Source organism: Brassica oleracea, chromosome C9, assembly GCF_000695525.1.
Source record: "Brassica oleracea var. oleracea cultivar TO1000 chromosome C9, BOL, whole genome shotgun sequence".
In the NCBI taxonomy this organism is placed as follows: domain Eukaryota; kingdom Viridiplantae; phylum Streptophyta; class Magnoliopsida; order Brassicales; family Brassicaceae; genus Brassica; species Brassica oleracea.
The window spans coordinates 29,612,278-29,625,111 of NC_027756.1; the positions used below are offsets into that span (position 1 = coordinate 29,612,278).

At 43.8% G+C, this 12,834-nt stretch overlaps 1 protein-coding gene across 1 annotated transcript; it reads right to left on the reverse strand.

Annotated features, from left to right (window-relative positions):
• Positions 1–9,927: 9,927 nt before the first annotated feature.
• On the reverse strand, positions 9,928–11,739 carry LOC106314752. The gene is made up of 2 exons (XM_013752582.1): positions 11,480–11,739; positions 9,928–11,227 (listed from the first exon to the last, which is right to left on the reverse strand). The coding sequence occupies exons 1-2, from the start codon at positions 11,737–11,739 to the stop codon at positions 9,928–9,930; spliced, it is 1,560 nt and encodes a 519-aa protein (XP_013608036.1).
• Between the last annotated feature and the right edge of the window lie 1,095 nt (positions 11,740–12,834).

Here is a 12,834-nt window from a genome sequence, read left to right on the forward strand (position 1 = left end):
CACTGGTACGGGATTTACGGAATAGCCCCTCCCCTTAGTCACTGGCTGGAATGATCAACAAAAGATGGTCAACTGACGTCAAACTGCAACACGAGTATCAACGGCTTAGGCTCAGAGTCTCAGGAAATAAAGTTTCTAAAAATGGAAACTTTCCTAAACTGGAACCTTTCTAAAAATAGTAACTTCCTCTAAATAGAAACTTTCCTAAAATAGAAACTTTCCTAAAATAGTAACTTTCCTAAAATAACTTATTTCCTAAACTAGAAACTTTCCTAAAATATTCATATAACTAGAAATAAGGAGGCGACAAACTTACTAGAAAAATTCGCTAGAAGCTCGTCAAGAAATCCCGTCGGAAGCTCGCCGGAAGCTCTTCCGGAAATTCCACCGGAAAAATTCACTAGTGACTGGTCGTCAGATAATTCAACAACAACTCGTCACGTGCAAAGAATTACTTTGACTTGATGAGAATGAAAAGAAAGGGTAGAGTTCCTTATATAGGAGAAGAGAATGAAGGAAGATTTTCTAAATTCCAATGTGGGACAAAATAAAATGAAAAGGAAATTTTAGGTTTTAATTAAAAAAAAAAAAACAAATGGGCTTTCCCATTTCCATAGTTACAGTTTTTTTCTTCTCGGATAGACATCGCACACAGCCTTCCATGAGCGATTGTTATATAATATATTCAGTGTTAAAAAACACTAAATTGGTAAATGGTAAACAAAAGGGACTCAGTGCCTACTAAAACGCTTAATCAAAATTTTAAAAAGAGAAAATGACTAGGATAGCACTAAAAAATTTTTTGTCACAAATATAGTCTCTAAGAATAAAAATGACCAAAATAGCACTTAATGTTTTATCAAAAGAGATAAATACACACTTATACCCCAATGGTAAATTAATTTAGACATTAGGGTTTAGAGTTAAGGGGTGGGTTTTAGGATTTAGGGTTTAAGTTTTAGGATTTAGGTTTTAAGGTTTAGGGTTTAGGGTTTAGATTTTAGGGTTTAGAGGATTTAGAGTTTAGGGTTTAGGGTTTAGGGTTTAGAGTTTAGGGGTGGAGTTTAGGGTTTAGGGTTTAGAGTTAAGGGGTGGGTTTTAGGATTTAGGGTTTAAGTTTTAGGATTTAGGTTTTAAGGTTTAGGGTTTAGGGTTTAGATTTTAGGGTTTAGAGTTTAGAGTTTAGAGTTTAGGGTTTAGGGTTTAGGGTTTAGGTTTTAGGGTTTAGAGTTGGGGAGTGGGGTTTTGGGATAAGATTTCAAATTTTGAAAAATAAAAAAAAATTAAATTTTTCAAACGATAAAATGCTATTTTGGTCATTTTAGTTTTTGATAGCTATTTTTGTGACATAAACTTAGAAATGTGCTATTTTGGAGATTTGCCTTTTTAAAAATTCTATAATATAGTTGACACCATTAACCGCCATAACCATCTCATTGAAAAACGTTTCAGCTACCGATTTTAGACCGCGAATCTCCTCATCCAAATCTTCGTTCACCCACCTTAACACGGCGCCTCTGTAACCACCATGATTTCAGTGTTATAATGAGTTTTGATCGTCTGCTTGAGATCACGAATCTCCTTCACTTTGGCAAGACACTTGTCTTTCTTTTCCAACAACTAACAGTTCAACACATCCATTTCTTCATCGCCGGCAGCCTGGGCCTCAACACTCATCCAGTCTCTAAAGTAATAGAGCTGATACATGACCTACAACAAGAAGACAAAGGCTTAGACAGAACATTTGAACTACTAAAAGAATGGTGACGTTTTATAATTACCCTGAAAAGATCACAATGGACGCTTTGGACCCCAAATACCTCCCAACAAAGGGACTTTGTCTTGAGCAAACACTTTGACGTGTAGGTTTGTTAAAACCTTCGAAAAACTAGCATGAGGACAGGAACTATCAAGGGATTGCTTTGCAAACCTGGTGGTAATCCATGTAGCATTCGCCTTCTTCCCTTTAATGGCATAAGGTAGTTCTGTCTTCACAACGGTTCTGTGGTTGACCCCTGCCAAACTCCCAATGATCATTACTTCATCCTCATAAACTGTTATGCTAGAAGATCCATTCTTGACATCGCTTGATAGGCCTTTTTTAGAGCCAATGCATTAATTCTTGTGCTTCCAACATGTTTCCTGAACAGATGACACCATCAGAGAAGTGAGGAGTCAATGATAATTGAGGACCGCTTTTGGCCATATTTCTCTTCTTCCAATTCTTCCTCTTCTTTCCCCCAGACTTGTCTGTTTCTGTCTCTGTGTGCTGAGATAACCGACAGGTGTCGATTGACAATGAAGTGGTAGTGTCGATCGATACTGGTATACCTTTCTCACATCATCTTCTAGAACTTATTTTTCCTCAGAAACATCTCCATGCAGAGGATCGATCGTCTACTATCCCAGTGTTTAGATCTAGATGCATACTTATGTCAGCTGGACTAGGCGATCCAACTTCAAAAATAGCGCAGAGAACCTCAACAGTGTCGTTTGACACGGGGTAAACATTGTCATTCGACACTTGGATATCTACGCTGCCAATCGCTGCTTGGAGGGTGTCGACTGCCCTCTTAGACTTATGGATCGTGCGTGAATCAGTAGGATCCTTCTTTGAAGAACCCAAAAAAACTTCTTCCCATTGCTTCCTGGTACTGATATGTATGTACATGAAACACAAGAAAAAACAATTTATGTAAGTAAACTACACATAGAAAAATAACCTAGACTAAATCAAACAAATTGAGTCTAATGGCAATTCATGCTCCCCGGAAACGGCGCCAAATTTGATATCACTCAAATTACCCTAAGGAGTGACTTTTACTCTTTCAAATAAGAAGTTTATTTGTAGTACTTAGGGATCAAATCCACAGGGAGCGTGGTCACACAACAGACTGAAGACAGTCACGATTAAGCTAGGCAAATAAGTATTAAAGCAGTAAATAAAGCCGTAAATAAGTTGAAGATTAAAATAGATTGATTGATGAGTTCTTTGATGGAAGGATGGTTGCTAGACTAGGGTTTTATTCAGGTTATCAGAACTCAATCTATAGATGGTAAGGGTTGATCCTAGAACTCAAATTCATATAAGTAAGTAAATCAGCTCTCGCATGCGCTTACTAATCAGATGTCTAAGTCCTATGTTCCAGCTGTCGCATGCGAACAAGGAGCGAGCCTCGATCGATGCTATGGTAAGAGCGTCGATCGATGCTTCTTTAGACAAGCATTAATGACCTAATCGATATGTTCACTAGGTTAACTAAATCAGCATTCGCGTGCGCCAAACAACCTAGCTCAGCAGAATTATTATCAGGTAAGGAACGTACTGTCGTAGTTGTCTATAATCCTAAGATCAGGGTTCAAGTTAGCTACTCTAGAACACATGTAATAAGTCCAATTCAGTGAAGGATTCAATTATCACCCTAGAAATTCTCTATCTCAGAAGAACATCAAAACCCTAGAAAACCTAGATCTAACAGATAGATCTACTCAAACATGATAGTTGTCACAAAAAATCTTAGATGAATAGATATAAAACTGGAAATCAAAATAAATATCAAAGCCAAACCTAAAGGGGTTCCAGGAGGACTCGTAAGAAGTTCTTCCTTTCTCTCCTAACCTAATTAATATGAATAAAATAAAGCGTAGCCGTCAACAATGGCTTAGAAAACACATAAATAGGATGGATTTTATGTCATCCAAAGGCTTTCTGGTAATTTGTGGTCACTTCTGGGCTTAAGACGATCATGAAATAGGCTCGGTCTGTCTTCTGGCATCACCATCGATCGACACCAAGGCTGTATCATCGATCGACATTCCTTCATATCTTCGACCGCTTGCTCTCGCGAGGCAGACAAACAACTCTTCAGTAAAACAGGCATAACATCTGCTATAGGATTCTGATTGACCTTAAACTCGTGGCTTTGAAAAACTAACTCAAAGCTATATTTTCTATCAAAATATGGGCTAAATCCAATTGTGGGAAGCTCTCCATCCATAGTTAAACTTCTGGCACATCTGTGCAGTTCTGCACCCCAAGAGGCCCTAGAATCACCAAAGTTCTCTAAAACGTACCTGAACTTGAAAACACTCTAAAACATACTCCAAAATCATATAATAGACTCTAAAAAAATCATATACCCATGGCATAAAAGTGTTAAAATCCATGGTATATCAGTAGAATTTCTAGTTTGGGATATATCTTATCAAGTTTCTCGTCTCAGTGGTATCAGAGCATATAAATCTTTTAGGACCGAGCAATGGACACCAGAAAAACCACCATGATGATCGAGATGAACAAACAAATAGAGGATCTTCGTCCATCACAAACACAGCAAACCGAAGTAATTCAAAAAGAATTAAGAGGAAAAATCGATGAGCTTAAAGCGATGATGGAAAAATATTTTGCTAATACTCCACCACCTACCATGCAACATGAAGGATCTTCCGGTCTAACGTCTGCAGAAAAATCTAATGAACTAGACCCACTAGATCGCGCCCTTGGAAAGTAGAGTACAGAAAAAACAAGTCAAATCAATCTCGATCAAACCCTAACTACCTCTCCATAACAGTCTTTCGTAATGGCTAAGAAAGATTGTAATCCCGATGTTTGATGGATAAGTACTTCGAGAATGGATTTACCGTTGTGAACAGTTCTTCTCGATTGATAGTACACCACCATAATTGAAGGTTCGTCTCGCCTCTCTTCATATGATAGGCAAAGCTCTTCAATGGCAAAACGCCTACATTGCAAATCGCTACAACATATTCCCGCTATGGCCAGAATATGTCACCGCCATATCTGAACGCTTCAGCGAGCTTTATGACGAACATCTTTCGGATTTAATTAGTCTGAAACAAGAAAATGATTCCATTGACATCTATCTGCAAAAGTTCGATTGCGCTATGACAAGGCTCACACTTCCTCCGGAACACGCGCTGAGCATCTTCTTAACCAGCATGAACCAACACCTCGCCCTCCATGTTCGACAATTTAACGTGACTATTGTCACTACAGCAGCACGAATTGCTAAACTTCACGAGCTCTCTCTTCATCATACTCCTACAAAGCCATCGCTCTTCTTTCAACCCCTACCAGGAGAAAAATTCACCGCCTCCATACAAAACTCAACACGCTACAAACACACCAGCAACACCTAACACAAAACTCCTCCTCCCAAGTACAAATAAAAATGCCTCACATTCAAAGAGATGCATGAAAGAAAACGTAAGGGTTTATGTATGTTTTGCGAAGAACCATTCACGCCTTGTCATTAGATTAAGCACTGGCGTTCTGAGTTCTTGTTTATGGAAGCTGATCAGACATAATTTGATGAAGAAATCACGCTAGAAGAACAAATACGAGAAACAACCATTAGCGATCAAGATGTCAAGGTCCCTGTAGAACCTAAAATCTACACAAAGTATTTGATAGTGATCGGGGTTTGATCTAGGGAAGACAAATGATGTAGGAAACGATATCTTTAGAACACAACGATGTTAAGTAGTTTCCAGCAAGTGAAAATGGATTTTATTGATGACTAAGATCGAATACAATGAATTGAACTAGATCGAGTGATACAAATGAGATCGGTAAAGAAAGAATCTAAAAGTGGGAAGACAACAAGATCGATGTGAATGTGTCGCTCTCTCTAGGGTTTTCAACGTCTCCTCTTCTGCTTCCATTTCTCTTCCTTTATAGTAAGCTGACTTTGAGACCTCTGTGGTAGCTCCACGATCTCAGCTTCTTGTTGCGCGATCTCCGTGACCTCGATGACTCCTTCTCGAGCTTGTATCCTTGCTATGGGCTCCGGCCCTTTAAGGCCCAGGCCTTTGAACGCGGCACATCATGGTATTGGCCAAAATTGGGTCCAACATTTGTCCCCCAGCCGCTTTTGATTTGATCGAAAAGGAAAAGGAGCGGTTGTCTTTTGATCCGGGTCTTCTCGTTTGATAACCGATATCGCTCGGATCCAGTTTTAATGATCGTTTTCAAAAAAAAACGTTCGTTGGCACGTTTTTTTATTATTATTTTAATCGGTAACGGTTACTTTAGCCGCCGTTAGGGCATAGGCTAGGTCATAATTGCTTTTCTCGATAGCAATGATAGAGCCGTTAAGGTGGCTTATATATACGTAGAGGATCTTCTTTTTGCCTCAATCTCGTTTCTTCTTTCTAGTTTCTTTCCTCTGCTCCAAAACTTTTTGTCGAGCTTAAGATGTCCTCGTCGTTCAATTTCCCTCGTCCGACTACCGAGGCTGATGATCTCGACAACCTTTACAAGGCGTACGGGGTCGATCGTGCCGTCATTCTTGATTTGGCCGGTACGAATGAGACTCCCGAAACCGTGAGAGAAAGCTACTACGGAGCCCATCTTTCCTTCTTTCATTCTTGCGGTCTTACCTTCCCGATCCCGGAGCCAATACTAGAGGTCCTAGCAGAGCTTGGGTTATCGCTTACCCAGCTTCTCCCGAATTTTCTTAGGCATCTTGTCGCCTTCTTGGTTAAGGCCAGGGAGGAGGTTCTTGCTTTTGGTCTTAGTGAGTTTCGTCAGCTCGTTCTGGTGAAGCGGAATAAGCAGAACCCTGGTACTTTCCTCGTGTCTCCGCGCCCAGGTCGCCACATCATCGAGGACATCCCTTATCGCGACGAGAAGTGGTGCTAGCAATTTTTCGTTTTCAAGATGGATCGAGCATCTATGGGTGACTTTGATTTCTCCCAGCTTCCCTGGCGTTGGGCTGAGAATATCGGTTAGTTTCCTTTTGCCTATGTGCTGATGATTTCTTTGTTTGGAGAGTCAAAGATTAAAACTTTCATTTATTTTCGTTTGATTTAGTTCCTTCTGGTCTAATGTCGGATGAGATCCGCGATCTGATGAGGGCCGTTTAGAGAGGTCGTTCGAACTGGTCTACTTTTGAATGAACTCGGATTCAAACTGTCCTCGCCTTGCCGGCGGGGACAAATAGAGCTCCTTCGGCCGAGGGGTCTGAAGGCGAGACCGATCATTCCTAGGAGGTCGTAGTGACTCCTTCTGTTCAGACTCAGTCTTCAGATCGGCTTCCTAGGGAGCTTGTGAGAAGATCGTCATTTTGAACTTCTGGGTTTGCATCGAGGGGCCGATTTACCGGAAAATTTCCCTTGATCTCGATTCACGATTCCGACGATGAAGATGTTTCAGGAGAGACTCGACCATCTGTCTCGTCGAGCCCTGGCTCAGAAGACAAGACCGTGGCGGCGACTCATAAGCGACGTCGGTCATCGGAAGGTGACTTGACCGGTCCGTCTCATCCTAGGTTTGTTTCTGAGGGAGATGGCTCTTCGTTTGCGGCCCAAAGCGACTTAATTTCCCTCGCTGGTCGCATGAGGTCCGCGGGTTGTCGTCTCCCATCTCTCACTTCCTCAGTCGAGAGGGAAGCCTATGCCAAGGTTGTTGTGGCGAGCTCTAAGGTTCGTCCCTCGCCTTCGTTCTACTTGAAAAGCTCTTTTGTGGTATTTGCTCATTTCCATTTCTTCTCAGGTGATGGAAGCTTTTAATGAGTACGCCGTGATGATGGAGGATCATGTTGTGGCTTCTCGGAACGATAAGGAAATCGAGAGTATTTGTTCTGAGATTAAGAGGCTTTCGGAGGAGCTCGAAACCACCAAGCAAGAAGGGAAGAAGGATGCCAAGAAGATCGAAGCCTTGACTGAAGACTGGAGGGGAGTTCATCTGGAGAACGAGACTCTCACGTCCCAGATGGTTGCTCAAAGTGAAAGAATTGCGGCGCTCGAGGTCGAGAGAGATCGGGACATTCGATGCGCTTCTCGTATTGCTCGTCGCGATATTGCTGCAAAGTATCGGGAAGTTCTCCAATCTTTGAAGGGTAGGTGGGCGAGCAAGAAGAAGGAAGTGTCTGCTGAGATCCGACTACAAGAAGTGACCGCCAACATCGATCTCCTGAACGAGCTTAAGGATGGGGGCCTAACTGTGGATGCGGAACTTGCACGTTTAAAGGGAATGAAAGGAGATTGCAAGGATCTTGTCGCCCTAGCCGTCGTGCCGGATTGGTCGATCGCCGAGCTTGATCTTCCTCAAGTCTCAGATGATTCTGTGGATCAAGTCGGGGGGTCGTCTGTCCCCGATGATTTCGTTTCTAGTTATTTTTTTCTGTTATAATATCTTTTGGTTTTTTTACGATCTTTGATCGTGATATCTAGGTAATCTTTTAATGGATAATCATAATATTTTGGAATATCCTTGTCTCCTTAGCTTTCGAGATTCTTTTGTTCGGGTTGTTGAGATATGGCGAGGTTCTGATCCCTATAAAGCTTTGACTTTGTTTTAGGATTCATCATAGTATCTCATTTAGTTTTTGTTTTTGTTCACTAAAGGAATATGACTTCGAGAAGATCCAACTCTCGCGATTTCGATAGGGTACGAACTCGAACTGGTAGTGCCAATGCGGAACGTATTCGATCCGGAGATGTGAGTGATGCGCTCTCAGAAGTTCTTTGTGAGGAGACCCAACTTTCACGGCCTTCAACCCAAGGGGCCAAAGACCCTGAGGGTGAAAAATCTGTTGCCCGCGTTAAGTCGAGTAGCCCAACGGGTTCGGAGGGGCGTGATCGTCCTCCGAAGAAGGCTAAAACAAATGGCTCGGATAGTCGTCTTGGTCTCTCGGGCAAAGCGGCTGTTCCTAAGCCGTTCCACTGGCAGTTCTCGCATTCCAAGGATTGTCCTATTACGGAAGATCCAGATAGTGTTGCTCATTTGGTGAGACACTTCAAACCTGCTGGATGTCCGCTTCCCTCTTTGCGTAATATGACGGAGCGTGAGGCTTACGTAAAGATGGCTGTGGCCCATGCCATGGTCGTTCCTTTTGAAATTTGGTCCTTGTCGAATCTTTGGTTCGTTTTGTCTGAACTGATTTATCATGTTTCAGGCTATGGAGGCTAACAACGAGTTTGCGGCAACTTTAGAAAAACGCATGCAAGATGTTCCGTGTTCTGGCGAACTTTATGAAATAAAGAAGGTCGTTCGTGAGCTAAAGCTTGGTCTGAAGATGGCTCAAGACCGGGAGCGTGCCAATGCTGCTCAACTGGCTGCCGCTGAAAATCTGGAGAATCAGGCTGCTTCGCTCGAAGCTCATCTGCGAGTTGTGAGTAACGAAAGGAAGTCGGCCCTCGAGCAAGTTTCTTTTTTGGAGGCGAAGGCCGAATCTTCCACTAATAAGTTCTCTGACGACTATGGTCTCGCAACTTACGATGCTAAAAAGGCTTTGGCAGATAGCTACTTGGACTAGAAGGCTGCAACTGATATTGAGGCTCGTCTTCGAGAAGTCGTGGCAAATATAGATCTCTTGAAGGAGATCATGAGCAACAATCCCCTAGCGTTGGATGAGTTGTTGCGGATTCGAGCGAAGGAGATCGAGCTTGGGTCCGAGGTCGATGTGATGGCGACTTCGGATTTCTGCGTTGGGAAGCTCGACTTGCCTCAGATTTCGGAGGATCTGCCGGAGGATTTCTTCGATAAGGTCCCTTCTGCGGCGGATGACGTGGCAAAGTGCTCGGGTGATCACTTTGAGGATGGTGAATTCAGCATCGAAGAGTAGCTTTAGGGACTTTCTTTGTTTTTTCCTCTGCCTTTTGTTGCTTTATTATTTCTTTTATTTAATAAAGAAGGGATCGTGGGTCCCGATTTATTTGTTGCCATTTTTATGTTTTATGCGAGGCCGATCTTTTGGGGCCATGTGTCGATTTTTTGTAGATACTTCTATCGACAGTTTCGATGTAACAAAAAATTTTGTTAGCTAGTTTTGTCGTGCTTATTGGCGGAGTTGGTCGCGACCGAGGACTTGATCAGGTCTTGGTTTTTGGTCAACTATCGCAGTTATGCGATTTTCTGACACGAGAAGTCTGATGTGTTCGAATGTCTAAGAACTGTATTTATTAAGACGCCGGATTCTGGCTTCCTCTGATAGTTTCGAATCCTTTTGAGGTTGGAAATTTCAGGCCATGGTGATATGTCGAGGGGACTGCCTTCATGCTGTATAGCCAAGGTCTCCCGAGGATTGCGTTGAATGGGGCCGGACGGTCTATCACGATGAATTCTACGATTTTTCTGATTTCTCCAGCGGTTACCGCGAGCTCGATCGATCCGAGAGAATAGGCGGTCTCTCCTTCGAAGCCGATGAAGGGAGTTCGCTCTTGCTTTAGGAGTGCTTTAGTGAATCCCATTTTTTTAAACGCCTCGTAGAAGAGGACATCGGCCGAGCTCCCGGTGTCGATCATTACTCGGGATAGTTCGCAGCCACCAACGTCGATTCGTATCACAAGAGCGTCGTCGTGCGGTTTTTTTTCGTTGAAGGTGATTTCATGATCGGGACCTGACAAGGGCTCTCTAATTCCTACGTTGTTTTCTGCACTCCGTTGGTATGCTTTCATTGAGTTGACCGAATTGCAGAATTTGGAGCCTCCGTAGATGAAGTCGATCCGTTTTTTGCCCTTGTTGTGGGCCGGAAAATTCCACCTCTTAGTCAGTGCTGGTTGGTAGTGGCTCTGTCCCCTAGACAGATTGCGATTGAGAGTCTGCATTATGTCTTGTTTTTGAATCGGTTTCTCCAACAGCTCGCGAGTTTTGGTCATTTTATTCTTTCGCTTGAAGTTGGAGATTTTTACACTAGGAGGTTTTGTGTTTTGGTTGTATGGAGTGACACAGGGAGGGGGAGTGACTTCGTCGGGATTTTCCAATGTGCGGATTGCTACCGAGATCTCGAAGCGGATTTTTCCTTCGGTTTGGCTCTTGATTTCATCGGTTGTGTTGCTGTTCTGCCCCCATGGTGATTCATGTTCGATCTCCCTGCCTCTTTTGTTTGTTAAGGCTTTGGTCTTTCGGTTGGATATCAGAGTCACTGGCTCTTCTTCTTCTTCGGCTTCTTCGTTAGTATTTTTGTTTTGACTGCGAAGTACGGCTCGACATTCTTCGGTCGAGTGGCCCTTGCGATCATGGAAAGTGCAGCATTTGCTAAGGTCATATGTTGAAGACTTTTGCGGCGAATTATTTATTGCGTAGGAATGTTGCCCTTTGGTGGTTGGTTCTTTAGGAGTAGAAGGTTTTTTGGTTGTGTTGTTCTTGTTCGCACTATACTGTTCTTTCAAGGCTGCGCCTTCCTCTTCACGAGTGGCGAAATAAGAGGCTCGGTGTAGGGCGTCGTCCAACGAGATATGTGCTCGTACCACCAATTCTTCCCTGAATTTGGATGAGAACTAGACGCCATTCTTTAACACTGCGAGGGCAACAACTTCGTTCGGATGTGAGATCTTGGCTTTAATTTCTTGGAATTTGTTTATGTATTCTCTTAATGGCTCGAAAGGCGCTTGTTTGAGATTCCAGAGATCTGCTTCGGTAACTCTTGTCTCTATGAAGACTGAGTATTGTTTGAGGAACGCAGATACCAGCTGGGTAAAGTTGTCGATAGAATTTTCTTCTAGTCCAGCGAACCACTCTAGGGCGGCTCCAGTGAGGTTCTCGGCGAAGAAACGGCAGTATCCAGCTTCTTTTTCATTGTCGGTGAGGTGTGCTCTTGATATTGCTAGACGGAAAGCTCGCACATGGGCTTTTGGGTCTGTGTTCCCGGCGTATTCGGGGAATTTCAGTTTCCCAACGTGATACAGTCTTACGCTGGCGATTCTGTTTGTGAATGGGGTCCTTCTCGTTTCCTCGATGACAATGTCGATATCGGGAGCGGAGCTCGTCGCCATGTGTACGATCACATGTATCCTTTTGAGCTCGGCGTCGTTCCTTTCGATATAATTCTGGAAGGTTCCAATTCGTTCGGGATTCCCAAGTCTTCCCTATGGGGGTCGATATTGACGGGATCGCTAAGACCGTGTCTCCGAGCTTGTTCCGTTGGGTTATCGAACCCTGCTTGATGGAAGGTCCTGGTCGCGGATGGAGTTCGATTCTCGGGGATAGAATGGTTTTGGGACCGCGAAGATCGTGTCTCCGATCTTGTTCCGTTGGGTTATCGAACCCTATTTGATTGAAGGTTCTGGTCGCGGACGGAGTTCGATTCTCGGGGATAGAATGGTTTGGTGGTGAGATTCGTGTTCTTGGCTCCCCCTGCCTCTCCGTCGATCCGTTCTGGAATTGGATCGGAGTGCTTCATGGGCGTTGGAGTCCAGTGTCGATTTCGTCCAGTCCAGTGTAGCTTAAGCTTCGGTAGGTCATGCCCTGCGGTGGGGGTCGTTGAGAATTTTCTCCCACGTAGCGTCCGGATCGGGCGCTTGGGATCTCTGGACTGCCGAACAGTCCAGTGCTTTGGGGGTTGGACGTCGTCCTTAACGGATCGAGGGGCGTTTGATTTCTTTCCCGAATATTTGCAGCTCGATGCTCTGTGAGCTCCCTTTCGGCTTGGTCCAGTCTATTAGCAATGGTTTGGTTGGCGATCCTTTGACTATGAATCTCGTCGATTAGAGTTGTCATCATTCCTCGGAGTTCGGTCAGTTCTCCTCGGGTTTGGGCTAGAGGAGTCGGTGAGATCGGTCTGGATTGGGATCGGGTTAGGTCGTCAGAGGATGATCTATCTCTGGGGCGGTTCCAAACTCGAGCTCCAGCTCGTTCTGGGATCGTCGTCTGGTTGATCGGAAGAGATCGATCTTGACTCGAAATCCCGATTGGAGGGATTCGTTGCGTCAGAGCTGTTTTGGTCGCATCATTGGCTCCCGTTAACCCAGTTGGGGTTATTCCAGCTCCCGAGTCAGATCCGATAGGATTGATGTCGTTGACTCCCGATGACGTGGTTCCGGTGGTTTGGTTTGGATCCATAGTCGCGCTTAGGAAACTTAGATCGGTTT

Excerpts from the sequence above, each read along its gene's own strand:
- LOC106314752 (XM_013752582.1), bottom strand. The coding sequence starts at position 11,739 with ATGGCGACGAGCTCCGCTCCCGATATCGACATTGTCATCGAGGAAACG. Across the intron at positions 11,228-11,479 it reads ACTGGAGCCGCCCTAGAGTG|GGAAGAATTGGTGGTACGAG; the intron begins GTTCGCTGGACT and ends ATCCAAATTCAG.